This window comes from Ovis canadensis, chromosome 19 (genome assembly GCF_042477335.2).
Source record: "Ovis canadensis isolate MfBH-ARS-UI-01 breed Bighorn chromosome 19, ARS-UI_OviCan_v2, whole genome shotgun sequence".
NCBI classification, from domain to species: domain Eukaryota; kingdom Metazoa; phylum Chordata; class Mammalia; order Artiodactyla; family Bovidae; genus Ovis; species Ovis canadensis.
In genome coordinates, this window is record NC_091263.1 from 69,620,886 (window position 1) to 69,641,074 (window position 20,189).

Below are 20,189 nucleotides of genomic sequence, written 5' to 3' on the forward strand. Positions count from 1 at the left end.
GACGCCTGCAAGGTTTGCCCGGTCTGACCATGGGGACCAGTTAACCTTCACGGAGCCAGACCTTGGGGAAGTAGAGTCCACAGCCACTCTGGGCTCCTTGTCCTTGGGGGTTTGCTCTGGAGGGAATTACATTCTCTCCCATCCTAAAGGTGGGCCTTGCAGGGGAGTTCTGCAGGCATCCGACTAGAGATAGCGGAGTGGGCTGGTTAAGGATATGGACACAGGAGACCAGCTGCCTGGGTTCTAGCCCTGGCCCCCCTAGTTCCTAGCTGGGAGACCTTTGGCAAGTCCCCCTCTCTGCCTTGGTTTCAGTTCGGTTTAGTTCAGTTGCTTAGTCATGTCCGACTCTTTACCCATCAGTAAAATGTGGAGGAGGGGCGAGAGTGGCAAGTTTTTGAGCCGGCTAGCATCTTACGGGAAAACTGGAACAAACTTTTTGACCAACCCAGTGCTCTCCATAAAGCGTTTAGAGCACACTCTGATGTGTTAAGCCCCCAGCTCACTTTCTTCTCGTACTTCAAGCTCTTCTTTCTCCTTCCTTCTTTGTTAACAAAAAGTTGGGGACTGTTTCCAGTGTGTATTCACAGACAGAAGAGCAGCATGACTTATTTCACCTTTGCGTGGATGGCATCACCAGCTCAATGAGCATGCGTTTGAGCAAGTTCCAGGAGTTGCTGACGGACAGGGAAGCTAGGCATGCTGCAGTCCATGGGGTCACAAGGAGTCAGACACGACTGAGCATCTGAACTAACTGATGGATTTAAGAAGCCTCCAGCAGTTATAAAGCGGATCTTTTTCTCACTCTGGTTGCTGGGGTGGGATGTCCTCTAACCTTCTCGTAATTTCTGATTTGAGAGGCACCCTAGAAAACCAGACTTCCAGGCTCTCTGAGGCTGCAGGCAGGAGGGCTTGCACCTCAATTTCCTTCCTTGTAGCACGCTGAGAGGCCAGGCAGACACCTCTTCACGCTGATACCTCTCTTCCTCCCCAGAGCCCACAGGCAGGCTCAGAAGGCCAGGGGCCGTGTCCATGTGCTTGAGAGCATTTCACATAGACCAGTGTCCAGAAGGCACCTGCTAAGTGAGCAGAGGGCCTGGGTTAAACCCTCTGTGACCTTGGGCAGGTTATTTGACCTCTCTGAGCCTCAGAACCATGATCTGCAAAATGGAACTAATAATCATTTTAGCGTCACTGTATTACGATTTGCTGGGCTGGGCCCAGGACTGGGACATCTCAAGCTAGCGGTCATCATGTATAAAGCAGTTACCATTGGCCCCGTTTCCCGACGAAGAAACTGACAGTTTGAGAAATTACATGGCTTACTTGAAAGTCAGCCTGGGATGTTGTGGAGGAGCGGCGTTCAGTACTGCTGCGAACCGCGCCTGGAACTGCAGATGGCCTTCAGGGTTGTCGAGGCCGCCGAGGGGTTTGCACCAAGATGCGGACCCTCCTTCCTTCATCTCCAAAGTGAGAGTGTGCAGGGGGCTGAGATCTGGGGGCCCTGGGGGTCTGTAAGGGCCATGTGACTCCTGTGCTATGTGACCTCGGACCAGCCCCCAGCCCTCCTGGGCCTGTCTTCGTCTGTAGACTGCTGCTGTAGCCCAAGTCTGGATCAGGAAGGAGGCTGGCTGCCTTGGTCCCAGCCCCAAGCCCCGCTTGGACTGAGAGTCCAAGGATGAGGGCCTAATATCTGGACTCACAGGCATCCGTTTTGCCAGGCAAAAAGATTGACTTCTCACCCCCTGACTGGGCTCTGGTCTCTGGGGCCAAAGTCCTGAGGCCTGGGAGACCCTCTCCAGCTTTTCCATCACAGAAGCTTCTCCAGGGAGCCTCCCCTGACTTGCAGGGTGATTCATAGCAAGGGCTGCCCTCAGCACCCGCCTTTCACTGCACAGTCCAGCCTCCCTCTACCCTTTCTGCACTGAGCATCAGCTATTAATTGGGCCACTTTTATATGATGTTTTTCGATTACAAAGCAGGCACTTCCGTAACTATTCATCTCTCTGAATGGCAATCTAAGCTGCTCTGTATCGAGTACTTCCTGTGCGCCAGGCCCTCTGCTTCCCTGAGACTCATCATCTCACTTCAGTGTCGACACAGTGATGCTGTGAAATACAGGGGTCCAGGTTTGCAATCAGGAAACTGAGGCTCAAGCAAAGTAAACATCTAGCTCCTGGTCACCCAGGGATTTGAATCAAACTCCGTGAGATAATCAGGGTCACCCATAACCTGTACCCTTGGAAGCTGCCGTGGGCACCTGAATCCCAGGGACGCTTGTTAAAATGCAGCTTCTGGGATTCTCTGGTAGTCCAGTGGTTAAGAATTCACCTTGGAATGCAAGGGACATGAGTTCAATCCCTGGTCTGGGACAATCCCACGTGTCTCAGAGCAACTAAGCCTGTTCACTGCAACTAGAGAAAGCTCAAGTGCAGCGTAGTTCAGTTCAGTTCAGTTGCTCAGTCCTGTCTGACTCTTTGCGACCCCATGGATTGCCACATGCCAGGCTTACCTGTCAATCACCAACTCCCGGAGCTTGCTCAAACTCACGTCCATTGAGTCAGCACAGCCAGAAGTAAATAAATAAATAATAATTTTTTTTAATGCAGCTTCTGATTCCATGGGTCTGGAGCAGAGTCCAGGACTCTGCATTTCTAACGGGCTGCCAGTCTGCCCTCGGAGAAGCACACTTTAAGTAGCAAGTCTCTGAGTAGCTGAGCCATTTGAGTTGAGACTCCTCTACAGTAACTGCCCCAGGCTGGCAAGCCTCAGTTTACTCATCTGTCAAATGGGTGACATAGGCCTCGGCTTCTTGAGGTGAAGTGAGGACTGGCAGACCTAAGATCTGTGAGATAAGTGCCTGGCACAAAAGAGGTGTTCAGTAGACGCTGGCTCTTCTTCCTTCATTGGAACTGTTATGGGTCTGGGTACGCAACAGATGCCCAATAAAGCCGTGTGCAGTGGACCGAGCCTAGCGTTTCTTCCTAAAAAGCAGGGAATAAACCATTATGTTTCCCTTTGGCATGCGGCCAAACCCAATATTAATTTTTTTCTTGAACCACAGAGTTTCAGAAGGGAAGAAAAGCGAGAAGAGCAGCGAATGTGGTCTGAAGCAAGCCTCTGTAATTTCTGTAATTACAGAATGGGAGGCAAAACAAAGCAGGGATGCAAGCGCTCACAGCATCATGGGAGGAAGCGGCCCCTCCCAGGCCTGTTTCTCCCCCTCCTCGCCCCTGCAGAGCACCCCCCTCCCCGCCCCGGCTCCCAGTGGGTTCTGGGCCCAGCCCCGGCCCTAGACAATAGCAGCCTGAGACTCCGTCTTGGCCTTTCTGCCTCTGCCTAGGTCCCCACCCCACGCAGCCGCCCTGCCCGTCCCTCTGATGCGGCAGCGGGACAGAGGGGGATTGTCCCAGGCAGCTGCCGTGCGCTCCCCTCCCCCCAGCCTGCCATCTGGCCTGGCGTTGGACTGCTTACTGCCAAGCCTCCAGCAAGGCCCGGGGGCCGCGCCTCCAAAGTGGATCCCCCACCACTCCTCACCAGCTCTGGCCTCGCCTTGCAGCCAGGCTTCAAGTCACCATCCTCCCGTGCCTGGACTCTCAGCTCTTAAGGAGCCTCCCCGCATCCTCTCCTGGGCAGTCAGAGAGGACTCCTAAATGTAAGTCAGGCCAGCCCTGCCACTACGCCCTCCACTTTCTCCCTTCCCCTTTACGATGAAATCTGAGCTTCTCACTGTGGTCGCTGAGACCTTGCATGATCTGGCCCTGCCTGCCTAGAACTGTCCCCTCCTGCCCTGGACTCCCGCCCCCCTGGCCTCCTTGCCGGCTCGCAATCGTGCCAAACTTACGCCTGCTCCGGGGCCTTCGCACTTGTTCTTTCCTCTGCTTGAAATGCTGGATCCAAGACAATCACATCTCTGGCTCCTGATCCAAACTGAAAAAAAAATTTTTTTTGTTCAGGCTAAGTAATAAAACAAGCCCCAGGGCCAGTTTTGACCCAGTTTGCCTGATCTGGAGCTTCCAGACGCAACATGTTTTCTTTTCTTACAAAGCATGCTTCCTGCTTGGTTTGGCCTCATTTTTATCGATGGCTTTAAGACCTGGTCATAGAGCACGTCAAGGAAGCATGGGACATCATGGGAACATCTTGAGCATCTTTCTGTCCGGAATCTCTTTCTCTAACTCCATCCTTCACAGAGCCTCCTGGAGGGCGTCTCCTTCTGTAATATGAACGTGATCCCACTGTCACCCCTGTTCCGTCCCTGCAGTTGGTCCCCCTAAGTTCCCTAGCCTGAGTTTGGAGGCCCTTCACAAACTGACCTTCCTAGCTTCAAACCTCCCAGCCTTTGTTTATGGGTTTCCCTCTACCGCGGATACCATTTCCCTCTTTTTGAGCCTAACGACCACATATACAGCCTTCAAAGCCCAGTTCAAATGTCCCTTCCTCTGGGATGCCTTCACTGGCTGAATTAAGTCATTCCTTTTAGGCCTGTCTGCTTCATCATACTCTTGCTGCACTGACACAGAGTATTAGGAATAGCTGTAGCAGAGCTGTTTCTCTTTAGACGCCGTGACCTTGTGAAGGTCACGGATCTTGTCTTATTAATCCTCGCCATCCGAGTGTCCAGCCCAGCTCCATGCACACATTAGGCCCTCAGTAAATAGTTAACGCAAGAGAATCTATCTTCTGGTACCTGTCAGTTCACTGATTCAAACTCTGGTGGCCATGTGTAACTCAGAATGCAAAACGCTTGGAACAACTGTCCCACCACCAGTTCTTGGCACGTGCTCAGTAAATGCTTGAATGAACGGATGAAGGCATGCAGAGTAGGTGATGAATACAGAGGACGCATTGCTTGTGGCCTCACATTATTAACTGTAGCCTTTTGAATGCTGCCTTGCTGGGGTTCAGTTAATGACAGAGCTGGAGGAATACATAGCTGGATTCTTGGTCTGCAGAACATTGCCACCTGGTGAGGAAGAACTGGGAGACACACGTGTTGGCAACATGCCTCAGATCCAGAGATGGTGAGGCCTGTCCTTCCACCGCCTCTGCCAGCAGATAAAAGAGGAGGAGGGAAGAGGCCTGCGGAGCCATCCTCCAGAAACCCTGGAGCTGCAGAGCACGGGCGCTCCTTTCAGGAAAGATGAGGTCACAGCGGTGGAAAGGTTGCCTCTGCTTCAGAGAGCGTTCATTTTGTCGAAACACGGGTTCCCTTGCCGTAAACAGGCACGTGCCTGTGCTTTCTGCGTGCTGTTCTTTGCGACGGGGAGGTGACGGGTGAACCAGCTGGGTCAGGGATTAAAGTTCTCCGAGCAGCAGGGTATGAATGACGAGGTGGTTTCCTGGAAGAGCTCTGGGTTATTAGCACAGGGTCCCAGGCTTTCTCATGAATGTGTGTGTTCAGTTGTTCCGCGACCCCGTGGACTGTAGCCCGCCAGGCTTCTCGGTCCATGGGATTTCCGAAGGCAAGAATACTGGAGCGAGTTGCCACTCCCTTCTCCAGGGCATCTTCCCAACCCAGGGATTGAACCCATATCTCCTGCATTGCAGGCTGATCCTTTACCTACCACTGGGCCACCTGGGAGTCCTTTTTTCACCAATGGGGACCTTTTATTGTTTTCCTCCCATCTGTAAGATGTTCTGGATTCTTTTTTTTCTTACCAGATTTTATTTACTACAGAATAAGATTTTTTTTTTTTTTAATTAACCAAACATTCAAAGCTACCATTGCTGGCTTCTGATTGGCCCAAGGTGATCAGCTAGACCACTCTGAGCTGGTATAAAAACAGCCCAAAGCAAAGGGCCTGACATTTTTATTAACTAGTATTCCCCATGGCAACTAAAGGTTGATTTCTATCCAGCTTCTGAAAATGCTTCAAGTCGCTCCAGGGCCTGAATAATAAGCTCTCAATAAATGTTAGCTGCTATTCTTATTACTGCTATTATTGTTATATCATGATCATCATCTTTGTGGCCTTCTGGGAAGCAGAGAACACGAGATTAAGAGCCACGATCTGTACATGGATGGGCCCAATCACAATGCTAATGGCCGAGATTCCCTTTACCCTCACTGTGAGCCTGGCGCACTTTCCCATGCTTTGCAGGCATGTCTCATTTCATCTTCCCCACAACCCTGGGAGAGAAGTATTTTCCCCTCGTTTTACCAAAGAGGACCAAAGAGGTGACAGAGTTTGCCCAAGGTAAGTGTTAGAGGGATCCCTACAGTCTGTCTGAGTTAGCCTCAGGCTGGTCCTTGCAAGGAGGGCCTTCTCAGTGTGACTCTGCAAAAAAAGAAGAAAAGAGCATCAGTTGTATTAATTCCTGGCTTTATTACGCGCTTGATCCCGGAAGACTGCACATTTGGTGATATGGCTTCTCACGGGGAAGTTACAGACATTGGGCTGAATCTCAGTACTCTCCCCAGTTCTGGAAGTTCATGGACATCTTCCAGAGCAGGTCTTTGGAGCAGCTGCTATCTTTGATCCTTCCAGGCTTGGCATGAGGTCTTCAATATACTCATGGAGAAGACGATGACGGACTAAACCTCCTGGTGAACCAGAGCATGCCTCCCCCAGCCCTGAATGGTTCTCTCAAAGCATGTACACACCCACCCACTCTGTTCAACACGTCCTGCCGTCTGTCCGTCTGTCTCCCCAGATGGAGTCAGACGATCCTGTGGCCCCGTGCGTGCATCAGTTTCCAAAGCCTGGTAGATTTTGGAGTTGGTTGGAATTGAGTCTCTGATAACCAACAAGTAAACCCAGAGTGGAGACCTGAAGCTGGTGTTCCCATGGAACACAGAGGGTGTGTGCAGAAATTTCAGGATTAGAGCAGGAACCCAGGAGCCAAGGTAAGCAGAAGCGGGGGATTTATTTTACAACCATGAAAGTATTAGTTGCTCAGCCTCCTGTCTGACTCTCTGCCACCCCCATGGACTACAGCCCACCAGACTCTTCCGTCCATGGGATTCTCCAGGCAAGAATACTGCGGTGGGTTGCCATTCCCTTCTTCTCAACCCAGGGATTGAACCCGGGTCTCCTGTATTACAGGCAGATTCTTTACCATCTGAGCCACCAGGGAAGCCCCATTACAACCATGGGGCTTATAAACTCTAAGAGCAGGAATGTAGCCCATTTTAAGGATGCCTGGAACTGCAGAATAGAATGCCTTGAAGACTTGATTCGTCTTTTGATTTCTGATTTCCTCCCAGCTCAGCAAACCATCTCTCTCTGCTGCTCCGAAGACAAGGTGGGCAAAGATAGCTGCCTCAGAGTTCCCAAGTGGAGGGGGAGACTGCCTTCTTCCTCCAATTGCCAGGGAGGGAGCCTTGATTGACTGGTAGGATCAGGTGACTAGCCCTGGTGCAAAGTGGTTGGATCGTTTTTGAACAAATATGGAGGCTGGTACCCACAAGGTCAAATTGTGCAGACAGTTAAGGGCATCGTTGTCTTTTAACAGTTAATGGTCCATGCTTCCTCCCCCAAAGAGGGTCGGCTCCAGCCTCTCCCCACTTGCCTAAGGCTTCTCTGTCCCCTGGACTTGCTGGTAGACCCCAGAATCAGCTGCCTCTGGCAAGTCCTGATGTTTAGGGGGCAGTCACCCCGGCCTGAGACTAAAGCTCCCTGCAACCTTGCTCTGCTCAGGCCGGGGTCTTAGGCACCGGAAACTGGCCTTGAGAACGAGAAGCAGGGCTGGTGGTCAAGTGTGGCTTCCTGGAAGGTGGTCTGGCGCTCCGTGAACTCTGGGAAGAGACACTGGTGTTTGGTAACTGGGGGCCGCATGTGAGGGTGTGGGGGGGGCCCTCGTGGGTGGGGCCGAGCTGAGGGGGGGCCGCTGGGATGGGCCAGGCCCACACGGCACGTTGCTTTGGCCCTGCTCCTGCACCTGGGAGCCCACTGACCAGCGCCCGTGTGCTCCTGCTCTGAGGGTTCCATAAGTTTATTCTGGTGTTTTATTTTTTCAAACGTGGAACATTATAGAAACCCAGGAAGGCACGAAGAAGAAACCAGAGCTCAGAAACTACACAATGCGAATATCTTAGGCTCTATCCTTCTGATATTTTAGTTTTTTCTTTAATGAACAGCTTGGGGGGTTGGCAAACATAGGGTCACACTAAACACACTGTCTTGAAACCTACTTCTCGCTCTGGCACGCTTTTAATGTGACCTGTGATGACATCTCTACACATGTGGACGGAGGACACAGAAAAATAGCCACTTCGTTTAGTTCCCCGAGGGACCCTGAGGAGCTGGGGGCCCTCTGTGGGTTTCTCTTTTCCTTGTGATAAAATTATGGAACGTCTTCCTCGCCTCGCCTTTGTGCCCACCCCCTGCCGTGGTCCCAGCGGCAGCAAGCCCGCTCCTGCATGTTCCCAGCACCCAGGGGACCAGCACCTGGTCGCATGGACCCACTGCGGTCACCCAGCTGGGTGGCTCCCTGGTGCCCGTCCACAGCTCAGATGCTGGCAGGCTGCCTGCACCCCCGCCGCCTGGACCCAGGGCTGCCCGCAGCCTGTCTGCCAGCTCACCACCCTGTCTATCCCCTTTGCAGGCTCCCACCCCGCGATTGCAGGGGGAACTGCTGCGGAGCTGACCCCGCGCAGAAAACCATCAGGTAACGTCAACAGCCAGAGTGCAAGCAGTCATCAGCGGAGCTCCTTCCTGAACCATCTGGGTGAAAAGCACCTTCATAGCCATTAAAAGTTCCTTTTAGCTATAATTCTATAAGCCAGAGAAGATTACCCCCACCCATTTTATAGGTGGGGAAACTGAGGCCAGAGCAATCAAGGGTAGTTTGGAATTTTGGTTGCCTTGGGCTACTCTCCGAGCTGGCTTCACAGGTGGTGCTAGTGGTAAAGAACCCACCTGCTGATGTAGGAGACGTGAGAGATGCAGGTTCGATCCCTGGGTCGGGAGGATCCCCTGGAGAAGCAAATGGCAAGCCACTCCAGTATTCTTGCCTGGAGAATCCTCATGGACAGAGGAGCCTGGTGGGCTACAGTCCACGGGGGTCACAAAGAGCGGGACACACCTGAGGCAACGTAGCATGGACAGTATTCTCTGAGCAGAGCACATACATGGCAGAGGGCACGTGCTGCAGATGGCCAGCATTGCTGCGGGCCCGGGAGACATCAGGCCATACCCTCACTCGCTGACCTTGGGAACAAAAGGCACCTTCCTCCTGGAGCAGGAGCTGGTGGAAGGAAGAGGGGAGAGCCCTCTATAGCCCCTGGCTTGTGTGTTATTTCCTCCTGTTATATTGGGGACGCTCTAGGATCTTGATACCTTCAGTGCCTATCGCTCCAACTGTCTGCTCTCCTAGGGTGACCTTGAGCTGCAAAACTGCTGTCTGCGTGGACCGGGGCTGACATTGCACGTCCGTCTGCCAGGACCCCTGCGTCCAAACTCCGAGACATGGCGACCAACGGCAGCAAGCTGGCCGACGGGCAGATCTCCACGGAGGTCAGCGAGGTCCCCGTGGCCAATGACAAGCCCAAAACCCTGGTGGTCAAGGTGCAGAAAAAGGCGGCAGACCTTCCGGACCGGGACACGTGGAAGGGCCGCTTCGACTTCCTCATGTCCTGCGTGGGCTACGCCATCGGCCTGGGCAATGTCTGGAGGTTCCCATATCTCTGCGGGAAAAATGGTGGTGGTAGGTGCTGGCCTGGCAACCTCCTGGGGGGGGAAACCCCGAGGAGGCGTTTTAGGGGGTGAGCTGGGGGAAATGGGTCCCCTAAAGACTCCGAGGGCTTCCCGGGTGGCGCTAGTGGTAAAGAATCCACCTGCCGATGCAGCAGACACAGATTCGACCCCGGGGTTGGGAAGATCCCCTGGAGGAGGAAATGGCACCCCACTCCAGCATTCTTGCCTGGAGAATCCCATGGACAGAGGAGCCTGGGGGCGGGGGGGCTACAGTCCATGGGGTCACAAAGAGCTGGACACAACTGAGTGACCAAACAACCAAGACTCCAAAGGAAGTGCCAGGCCCCACTTCCCGTTTCTTATCTTTTTCCTAAGAATTCCAAAGGGCAGTAGTCCTCTGTCAATGATACCAAAGAGTTCACCTCTAGATCACCTGCAAAGTGCAGGGCCTTGGTTCTGAGCACAGGATGTCCTCAGGCCTTACTCTGCCTTTGGGAGCTGCTTTGGTGGCCGAATATAAGGCAGTCGTGGCAGGGACCCCAGGACACCAGCACCCCCAACTCCATGATGCTCCCTCTGACCAACCGGGTTTCTTGAAGCTCTGAGGCCATGAGCACCTCTCTTCTCAACCTCACAGGGGCCTTCCTGATCCCCTACTTCCTGACGCTCATCTTCGCGGGGGTCCCCCTCTTCCTGTTGGAGTGCTCCCTGGGCCAGTACACGTCCATTGGGGGTCTGGGGGTGTGGAAGCTGGCCCCCATGTTCAAGGGTAAGTGGGCACAGTAGGGCTGTGGGGTGTGGTCATGTTCCTGTTCCCCACGTCCGGGCCCCAGACAGAGGGAGCTGTCGGGTCACATCTGGATGAGAGGAGCCTTTGCTGGAGGCAGGTGACCGCCGGTGATGATGGTCAGGGGAAGCCCCAAGCCAGCGGCCCCAGCCCACGTCCGCCCGCCCTGTCCTACGAGCTCGTTGCCCCCGCAGGGGCTGGGTATGACTTTGTTTGCTTCCTCGCTCGGTGCCTGACGGACACTCGGGTGGACGCGTGGAGGGTCGTGCTTGCCTGGCTGACCTCGGCCCCTCTCCCCTCACCTGCCTCCAGCCTGGGCTGGGCCCCAGCGGCAAGTCCCGGCTCCCTCACCCGCCACGTGGGTGTGACCTCAGCCGGGTCCCCGCCTTGCTCCGGGGTCTCGTGCGATTGGAGATGTCGAGGAAGGGACGGCAGCGGCAGGAGCCGGGACGGTTCCTGTCCGCGAGGAAGGGACAGCAGCGGCAGGAGCCGGGACGGTTCCTGTCCGCGCCTCACTGAGTGTGGCGCTGGCGCGTCTGCTCCCAGGTGTGGGCCTGGCCGCGGCGGTGCTGTCCTTCTGGCTGAACGTCTACTACATCGTCATCATCTCCTGGGCCATCTACTACCTGTACAACTCCTTTACCACGGTCAGTGCCCCTTGGCCTGCCCCCACCCCGAGGAAACCACACCCAGCCCGGCCCCCCATCCCTTACCGCCATTCTGCCAACGGGGCCATTCCTCTGGGGCATGGTTTGTCTCCAGCTGCGCTTGTCTCTCCAAAAGTCATAGCATCGGTAGCCCATCTTAGAGGGGCCCGGACAGCCTGGGTTCAAATCCTGACCCCTAGTGTATACCAGCTGTGCAGCTTCAGGAAAGAGACTGAACCTCTCTGAGCCACAGTGCCCTTGTTTACAAAATGGGCCTTAAAGTAAAATCTGCCTCATATGGTTGTACGAGGCTTAAGGAACACATACGTGTAAAGTATTTAGAACTGTACCCAGCAAAGAACAAGCATTGTAAGTGTTTGCTGTTAACTTCCATGTGCAGGCCTCAGATGGGCGAGGTCACTTACCCAGGGTCACGTGGCTGGGAGGTGGCCCCAGGGGGGACATGGAAGACCTCATGGGTTAGCTTGGAGAGCTGGTTTTCAAAAGTGTAAAGCTCTGACGCTGAGGAGCTGTGTGATCTTGAGCAGGTTGCTGCCCCTCTGATCTCTAAATTGGGGTGCACAGCATGACCAGCGCCCGGCAGCTTTTGGGAAGGGGAGGTGGCGTGCTGGTGTGAGGAGGCTCGGGGACCATGGTGGTGCGCGGGATGTCCTGGGGCCGCTGCTGTCAGCTCCTGGGGCTCATGGGGCTTGCCTGTGCGGCTGTGTCTTTGCAGACGCTGCCGTGGAAGCAGTGTGGCAACTCCTGGAACACAGACCGCTGCTTCTCCAACTACAGTGCCATCAACACCACCAACATGACCAGCGCCGTGGTGGAGTTCTGGGAGTGAGTGCGGGGGCTGTCCACAAGGTTGTGGGGGGTGTCACTCAGGAAAAACAACACTGAGAACAACCGAGCTATTCGCTGCAAGCAGGAAGGTGACATGATCAGACATTAGAAGGCTCCCCGGGGCTGGAGTGGGGACAGAGCAGAAGAGGGGATGGGGTCTTGCTGGAAAGCCACTGCAGACACCCAGGTGAGCCATCCTGCTGGCTGAATGAAGCTGCTGGCAGGACCCTTGAGCACACAGCACTTTGTCCCCATTAGTTTAACTGGCATGCAGTCTCTGCCCAGCTCGTGGAGCCCGGTGATCAGAGTTGTCAGCAGCATCACAGAGAAAGCTATCACCCGTGTCCACGCCCTGGGCACCCCCAGGTCACTCCAGCCCCTGCCAGCCCCACGTGACTTTGTCTTCCCTCCTGTGTTCCACCAGGCGCAACATGCATCAGATGACAGACGGGCTGGATAAGCCAGGTCAGATCCGCTGGCCCCTGGCCATCACCCTGGCCATTGCCTGGATCCTGGTGTATTTCTGCATCTGGAAGGGTGTTGGCTGGACTGGAAAGGTAAGGGGTCTGCACAGTGGGGCCCTGCGGGAGATGGGTTTTCAGAGGGACTCTCTGCATTGGGTGACGAGTCAGCTCCAGGGAACCTCACCCAGCTCTGAGTTAAGCAGGTCCCTTCGTGGCTCTGTGCTGCCTCGGTTTCCTCTCCTGTAGAAGGGGAGTAACAACATTACCTACCTTCTGGGAAGTTGTCAGGATTCAAGGAGACAGTGCGTGTCATGCTCTTAGCACAGTGCGATTCCCCTGAGCTGGGCAGAGCCATCGCAAAACAGAGGGTAGATGTGGCTCCTGGACCATCGGCTGATGGGACCTCCTGAGGGACTGTTTTGTATAATTAGAAATCACAGTCTTAGGAGACAATCGAAAAGCATTCAGTAAACAGCACAAGAAACAAAGTGGTTTGTACTGTGTGTTTTTTAACTTTAAACATGTCAATTGAAAAGGCAGGCATAGAATTGAGCCTCATTTGTAGGAAAATGGAATCATATATGCGAAGCCTCAAAAGAAAACATTAAAATATTAACATCGATGCGCTTATGTATTTGTTGGGCACTTACTGAGTGTCTGCTAGACACCATGGACATTCTAGGCAGTCGTAAAGCAGAGATGTGAACACACGTCCTGTCCCTCATGTAACTTGTATTCTATGGACTGTTGAAAGGAACTTTAATTGTGTGTGTGTGTTCATGTGTAATTTTAAAATTTCCTCATCAAACATGTATTATTTGAATACTTCAAATGAAAATTTAAAAACTGGAGGGGTAGGGAAAGGGAAGACATGGGTGCCGACCTGTTTGATTCGGATACCAAGGAGGGGCTTCAGAAAGGTGGCCATTCAGAGCAGGTTAGGAATCCAGGAAGGCTTCCTGGAGGAAGATGAACTGGAACCAAGCCCAGAGCCACAGCAGGTATGGATGTAGGTAAAGTGGGGAGGGGGAGAGTCGGTGTGCTGGAGGGGTGTGACCCTTCACCCCCTTTCTTCCCAGGTGGTCTACTTCTCCGCCACCTATCCCTACATCATGCTGATCATCCTGTTCTTCCGTGGAGTGACGCTGCCCGGAGCCAAGGAAGGCATCCTCTTTTACATCACGCCCAACTTCCGCAAGCTGTCGGACTCCGAGGTGAGCGACTCTCCTGGCCTCACCTCCTGGCCTTCCTGGAGGGCCTGCTCTGAGTTAAGAGCACACACCTGAGTCCTGAGTCCCCATACCAGCTTTAGGGTAAGTTATCGCACGTCTCCAGGAAAAGACCCTGATGCTGGGAAAGACTGATGGCGACAGGAGAAGGGGGCGGCAGCAGCTGAGATGGTTAGATAGCATCACCGACTCAGTGGACGTGAATTTGAGCCAACTCTGGGGGATAGTGGAGGACAGAGGAGCCTGGCGTGCTATAGTCCGCGGGGTCGCAAAGAGTCGGACGTGACTTAGCGGCTGAACAGCAACATCGCATGTCTCCGACTGTCTTTTGTAAACTCGGGTGCTGCCGGGTAGAGGTGATTAGTATAAAAGGTCTTGGGGTGCTCTGGCTGTGGTTCTAATTTTGACTATTTTTTAAATCATTCTGCCTGCAGGTGTGGCTGGATGCAGCCACCCAGATCTTCTTCTCCTACGGACTGGGCCTGGGATCCCTGATAGCTCTCGGGAGCTACAACTCTTTCCACAACAACGTCTACAGGTGAACCCCACGGCCACGCCCTCCACGCCACGCCCACGCCCTCCACGCCACGCCCACCCGTGGCCACGCCCTCTACTCCCCGGCCTCACCCCCTCCACGGCCACGCCCCTCCCCTGGCCCTCCACCCATCTCTGAGCCAGCACCTTCTGGCCCCTCCTGCTAGTTCTGTCCCTGCCCTGGAGGTTAGGGGCGGGCACACCAGTAGCTCTGTTCCCAGCTACCCTCGTCCCCCAGGTCACTCCACAACCACTGCCCACTGGGTCCCCCTCCGCCGGCCCCAGCCTTCCTGACCCCGCCCCTCCCTCTCTGCAGGGACTCCATCATCGTTTGCTGCATCAACTCCTGTACCAGCATGTTCGCGGGATTCGTGATCTTCTCCATCGTGGGCTTCATGGCCCACGTCACCAAGAGGTCCATTGCTGACGTGGCGGCCTCAGGTCAGCACCTGCACCAGCGAGGGTTGCGGGGAGGGAATAACTGCACAGGCTTTGCCGTCTTCCTCGCCGTCACCACCACGGCCGCCCCCCTGGGCTCGCTGGCATCAAGTGTCCCTACCCCGCCGCCCTCCTTGCTGCAGGGCAAGGACAGGAACCCCCTGGGCACACAGCAGAGGCTCAGAGAGGCACTGTGACTTGTCCATTCCCTTTGTGGAGAGCTGGGCAGGTCGTGTGGAAAGAGCAGTATTCACTGAGGTCCTCATCTCCCCTGCCCATGGAGGGAGCTTCCTAACTGCCCCCTTTCCAGACCCAGACCCCAGGGAGGTTACAATCTCCTTGTTCCAAGGTTTTCCCTGATCTCCTGAATAGTTGCCCCACCCTTTCCCACCGCCAGACACTCAGACACAAACTCCTCTAAACTCCTTGAGCCTTATACCCTGTGTTCCCATCACAGCAAAGGGTTCTAGTGTCCAGTGCCCAGGCCAGACCCCAGCAGCATCCTGGTGCTTCCCTCATCTTCCCTCACAAACCAGCCAAAACCAGGAGCTGCCCACTCTGCCTCCTGAGTGTCTCCGCAGCTGGCCCCCTCTCTGCACCTGGAAGTCCCCACACCGCTGGCCAGGCCCCTGCCCTCGCTCATCTCATCTCACTGGTCCCCTTGCCTCCGAACCCTACCCGGTAACCCCCTGCCTCCCTCCCAGCCCCTTCCCACACTGTTTCTTTGTCTGGAAAGGGAGGCTGACAACACTCTCTGAAAAGATGACTCTGAACGTGAGGTGAGCTGGAGCTTAGGCGGCAAGTGTGCTGGGGCGGCCGCGGGCGCTCAGGGCCTCGTGTTTTCTCCTCCTCTGCCTCTCCCTGCACAGGCCCCGGCCTGGCGTTCCTGGCGTACCCGGAGGCCGTCACCCAGTTGCCCATCTCCCCGCTCTGGGCCATCCTCTTCTTCTCCATGCTGCTCATGCTGGGCATTGATAGCCAGGTGAGGACGCCATCCCTGGCACCTCGAGGAGCCCCTGCCAGCCTCCCGGGTCCAGGAACCAGCCAGGAGAGCAGCCCACTGTCTTAGGTCCCTGGGAACATGGCCACGAGTTTCAGACCCCCTAGAATATTCCGGCATGTGAGATGTTAGGGGCAGGTCAGCCACCTTGCCCAGTTTCCAGATGGGGAAACTGATGCCCAGAGGGAAGGCCCTCTTCTGAGGTCACGGAGGGAGGTGGCGGGAGAGTCAGGCCTGGATTGCAGGCTCTCCTGGCCCTGCCGGGCCCAAGGGTCAGGCTTGGGTTGGGGTTGGGGTTGGGGGGTGGGGGCTGGAGCTGCCCAGGTGGCTGACCTCCGCCCCCCCGCAGTTCTGCACAGTGGAGGGCTTCATCACCGCACTGGTGGATGAGTACCCCAGGCTGCTCCGCAACCGCCGGGAGCTGTTCATCGCCGCCGTCTGCCTCGTCTCCTACCTGATCGGCCTGTCCAACATCACCCAGGTGGGCGCCTGGCACGTCTCTGCCGCTGCTGCTACCTGGGGCCCCCAGCAGGCCTGCTGTGCCCCCTCTCATGTGTCTGCTGAGCATCGTCTCTGTGCCAGGCCCCAAGCCATGACTCAGACAGGGTTCCTGCCTTCAAGGGGCTCCCAGGCTGGTGGGAGATGCAGACGCTGAGGGGGAAATGAGAACACAGCCTCCCCAACCTGACGTGGGGCCCCAGCAACTGCTTCCTGGAGGAGGAAATGCGGGGTTGAGCCTGAAAGACTCACAGAGTTAACCCAGGGAGTCAGGTTGCAGCTGGGCCTTGGAGGCTGATGCTCTCCTTTCCTTTCATTTCCACCTTCCTGTTTCTATCCGGAGAGTGAGCAGGCCTCTCTGCATTCAGAGGCTTCCAAGGCACTTCCCTGGTGGTCCGCTGGCTAGGACTCTGGGCTCCCAGTGCAGGGGGCCCGGGGTTCCATCCCTGGTCAGGGAACTAGATCCTGAGTGCGACAACTGAGGGCCCCACGTGCCTCAGTTAAACTGAGACCTAGCACAGCCAAACACATAAATAAAATTGTTTTTTTTAAAGAAAGAGCTTCCAGTCTAGTTGGAAGAGAGACACACAACTGAGGAATTACATGATAAATACAAATGAGCCTGAAGCTGTGAGCTCAGCCCTGTGGGTCTGATTTATGAGCCGCAAAAGCCATCCCTGGATCCAGATGCCGTTCGGCCCCAGGTTTATTCTTGCTCTGCTACTCCATTCTTCATCGTTGCTCACCAGCTGCTGTGGGTCTGGCGTGACCCTGCAGATTCTGCAGTTAACGTGGCAGAATGAGACGGGAGAGTGGACGGAGAATGAGCAGCAGGGCGGGAGGGCCGCCGCCCGGGACGGAGTAGTCAGGGGGTGAGGGCGGAGCGGAAACTCACTGGTGCGGGAGAGCCAGCCAGGGGAGAGGCCTTGCCAGGGGAGAGACCTCCACAGCAGGTGCAGAGGCTCCGGGGTGGGAATGGACTCGGCGAGTGTGGGGGACAGGAGGAAGGCCAGTGTGGAGGTGACGGAGTCAGGGGGTAGGTCGTGGGTGCAGAGCCGGATTGGGCAGGACGTTCCAAATACGTTTTGGATTTTATTTTATCTGTCTTTTTATGTGTTACATTACGGTCTTATTTAAGTTATGGAAGAGCTTATGGGGGGAGACATGGCTCATTGGACATTGCGAACATGCAGCTCGGGTGACTAGCTCCCCTTTCTGCCCTCCAGCCTTCCCAGAAATGGGGTGTTTGCATCCGCCACTCAGACACTTTATTCCTGGTCCCCAGAATCCACGCTCACATCCTTGCAGGGCTGCAAGGCCCCCTGCCCTTCCTCTAATCTACTGTCAGGCCTTCTTGCTGCAGGGTAGCCTAACCCCAACCTGCAAAGCCTGTGTTGACGCTGAATTGAATGCACTGGACCCCAGGGTAAGTGGACCCATTCTGCCCTCTTCTCCTCTTGCAGGGGGGCATTTATGTCTTCAAACTCTTCGATTACTACTCGGCCAGCGGCATGAGCCTGCTGTTCCTCGTGTTCTTTGAATGTGTCTCCATTTCCTGGTTTTACGGTGAGCACCAGCCCCTCCTCCGCCATTCATTCCTTCATCCATCCAGTCATCCTTCCTCCACTCATCATTCTGCAAATACAGTTTCAACACCAGGCCTTTTCCATGCATTAATTTATTTGGTCCTCACAGCAATTCAATGAAGTTAGCATAGGACGTCCCATGTTTAGAAGATACCCTAGCTGAAACTCCAATAGTTTGGCAACCTGATGCAAAGAGCTGACTCATTGGAAAAGACCCTGATGCTGGGAAAGATTGAAGGCAGAAGGAGAAGGGGACAACAGAGGATGAGCTAGTTGGATGGCATCACCAACTCGATGGACATGAGTTTGGGTAAACTCTGGGAGAGTTGGACTTGACTGAGCGACTGAACTGAACTGAACTGAACTGAACTCTTGAGTTAAACTCCTTTAAAGTGGGAGCCAACATTTCTTCATAAATTTGGGGATCAAAGATTATTTCAAATTGTATCTAGAAAAAGAAAAGCAAAACTACAAAAAAAAGTTCTAAAGTTAAATATTTTTTAAAAGCTAAACTATAAGTAAAAGCATGCAGTGTTTTAGAACAGTAGTCATGTACGGTTAAGAGAGCTAGACCATAAAGAAGGCTGAGCACCTTTCAAGTTGCTTTTCAAGCTGCAGTACCAGAGAAGACCCTTGAGAGTCCCTTGGACTGCAAAGAGATCAAACCAGTCAGTCCTAAAGGAAATCAACCCTGAGTATTCATTGAAAGGACTGACACTGAAGTTGAAGCCCCAATACCTTGGCCACCTGATACGAAGAGCCAACTACTCATTGGAAAAGACCTTGATGTTGGGAAAGATCGAGGGCAGGAGGAGAAGAGGGTATTAGAAGAGTATTAGATGGTTGGCATCACCGACTCAATGGATGTCAATTTGAGCAAACTCCGGGAGATAGTGAAGGACAGAGGATCCTGGTGTGCTACAATCTATGGGGATGCAAAGAGTCAGACGTGACTTAGTGACTGAACAACGGCAACAATCATAGAACAAAGAATGCAGGACATGGTGATTTGTGTTTGTTGATTCTGTGGCCTGAGTTTCTGGACTCAACTGCCTGATAGTGAAAAAGCTGTCCTTTTGGGCACTTTGGTTTTCACAGCAAGCTGGTGGTTTTGGAAGAAGTGTTCTCCAGGGTCCCTTGGGGTCCCTGTAGCCCTGCCCCCTCACCCTCCTCATCATTCTCCCTTCTTGCTCTCCACCTGGTCTGACCCTCCCAGGTCCTCATTCTCAATGACCTTGCTTTTAGTCTGAGCAGCGCCCAGTGTGAACTCTCGTGAACTTCAGGACCTCTGCGGCTTCTTTCTGCACGACTGGGAGTTCTTCCATGCAGTCTTATCTGCAGCCGCTCATGCAATAGATCAGCAGGGAAAACCTTTGCCCAGCAAAGCTTCAAAGGCCTTGCTGGGAGAGATGTTGAGTGGGGGGACCTGAGGCTGGTGGGGCTGCTTCCTGTAGGTACATCCTCTTGGTGGTAGATGGTCTCACCTTCAGGTGACTGCCCCACTTGCTGGGGGTGGTGGGGGTGGGGGTGGGGGGGCTTTGGTTATTGAGCACTTAGCTAACGAGGACTCCCTACCCTGGAGCATTCGCCCTGTGTTACCGACGAGGAAACTGAGGCTCAGAGAGGTTAGGTGACTTGGCCGTGGCTGCGGTGTGAGGAAGCAGCAGGTCGGGGCCTCGAGCCCACTGCTCTCTCATCCCTCCTGCTCTCGTCCCAACTGTCACAGGCGTCAACCGGTTCTATGACAACATCCAAGAGATGGTCGGCTCCAGGCCCTGCATCTGGTGGAAGCTCTGTTGGTCCTTCTTCACCCCCATCATTGTGGCGGTAAGGGCAGGGCGAGACCGGACCCTGGGGTGACTCAGGGCCAGAGAGAAACTTCCGGAGCCAAAGGCAGGTGGAAGAGCCCCAGACCTCTATTCCCTAGGAATACTGCTCTCTCCCATCTGTGCTGAGCATTTCCTCTGTTCCCTGGAGTCTTCACAAACCTCAGCACAGTAGCTGTCTTTGCCTCACTTCACTGCTGTGGGGGGCTGGGGCTCACCAGCCAGCCTCACCCAGTGGGCAGGTGCTGTCCTCAAACCGTGTTGGCCTGATTCTGAAGCCAAACCATCCACGTGGGGAGGCCCCGCATTCTCAGCGTCCCTCATTCCCTCCTGCAAGGGGGAACTAAGGCAGGAACCGGCCTGGGAGGGACCACCCAGGTCTTTGCAGTGGGCCTGGGCCACTGTATATATTGTGTGCGGCACAAGGGCACCCAGCCAACGGCAGGCTGGGGCGACCTCCCACCCCTGTTCTAGTTACCTGGACGAAGGGATGCCTTTTGCAATTGGTCCTCCCGGAGGAACCGCCTTTTTCTATTGGTTCTTCCAGAGAGGGCACCTTTTTCTTATTGGCTCTCCCAGCAGGGAGGCCCTTTTCTATTGGCTGTCACAGAGAAGGCACCTTTTATTATTGGTCCTCTCAGAGATGGTGGCTTCTTCTGTTCTACACAAAGTTACCTTATATCCTAGCAGTGG

General features: G+C 54.6%; 1 protein-coding gene across 1 annotated transcript in view; it reads left to right on the forward strand.

The window, feature by feature from the left end:
• SLC6A1 (solute carrier family 6 member 1) overlaps positions 1-20,189 on the forward strand; it is a 39,710-nt gene that overhangs the window by 14,525 nt on the left and 4,996 nt on the right. The window contains exons 2-14 of the mRNA XM_069560826.1: positions 8,548-8,610; positions 9,319-9,648; positions 10,276-10,407; positions 10,972-11,072; positions 11,809-11,918; positions 12,346-12,478; positions 13,465-13,599; positions 14,049-14,152; positions 14,465-14,589; positions 15,456-15,568; positions 15,936-16,067; positions 17,548-17,650; positions 19,397-19,497. Coding sequence (XP_069416927.1) covers positions 9,411-9,648; positions 10,276-10,407; positions 10,972-11,072; positions 11,809-11,918; positions 12,346-12,478; positions 13,465-13,599; positions 14,049-14,152; positions 14,465-14,589; positions 15,456-15,568; positions 15,936-16,067; positions 17,548-17,650; positions 19,397-19,497 — 1,527 coding nt within the window. The 5' untranslated portion in view covers positions 8,548-8,610; positions 9,319-9,410. The remainder of the gene's footprint in view (positions 1-8,547; positions 8,611-9,318; positions 9,649-10,275; positions 10,408-10,971; positions 11,073-11,808; positions 11,919-12,345; positions 12,479-13,464; positions 13,600-14,048; positions 14,153-14,464; positions 14,590-15,455; positions 15,569-15,935; positions 16,068-17,547; positions 17,651-19,396; positions 19,498-20,189) is intronic.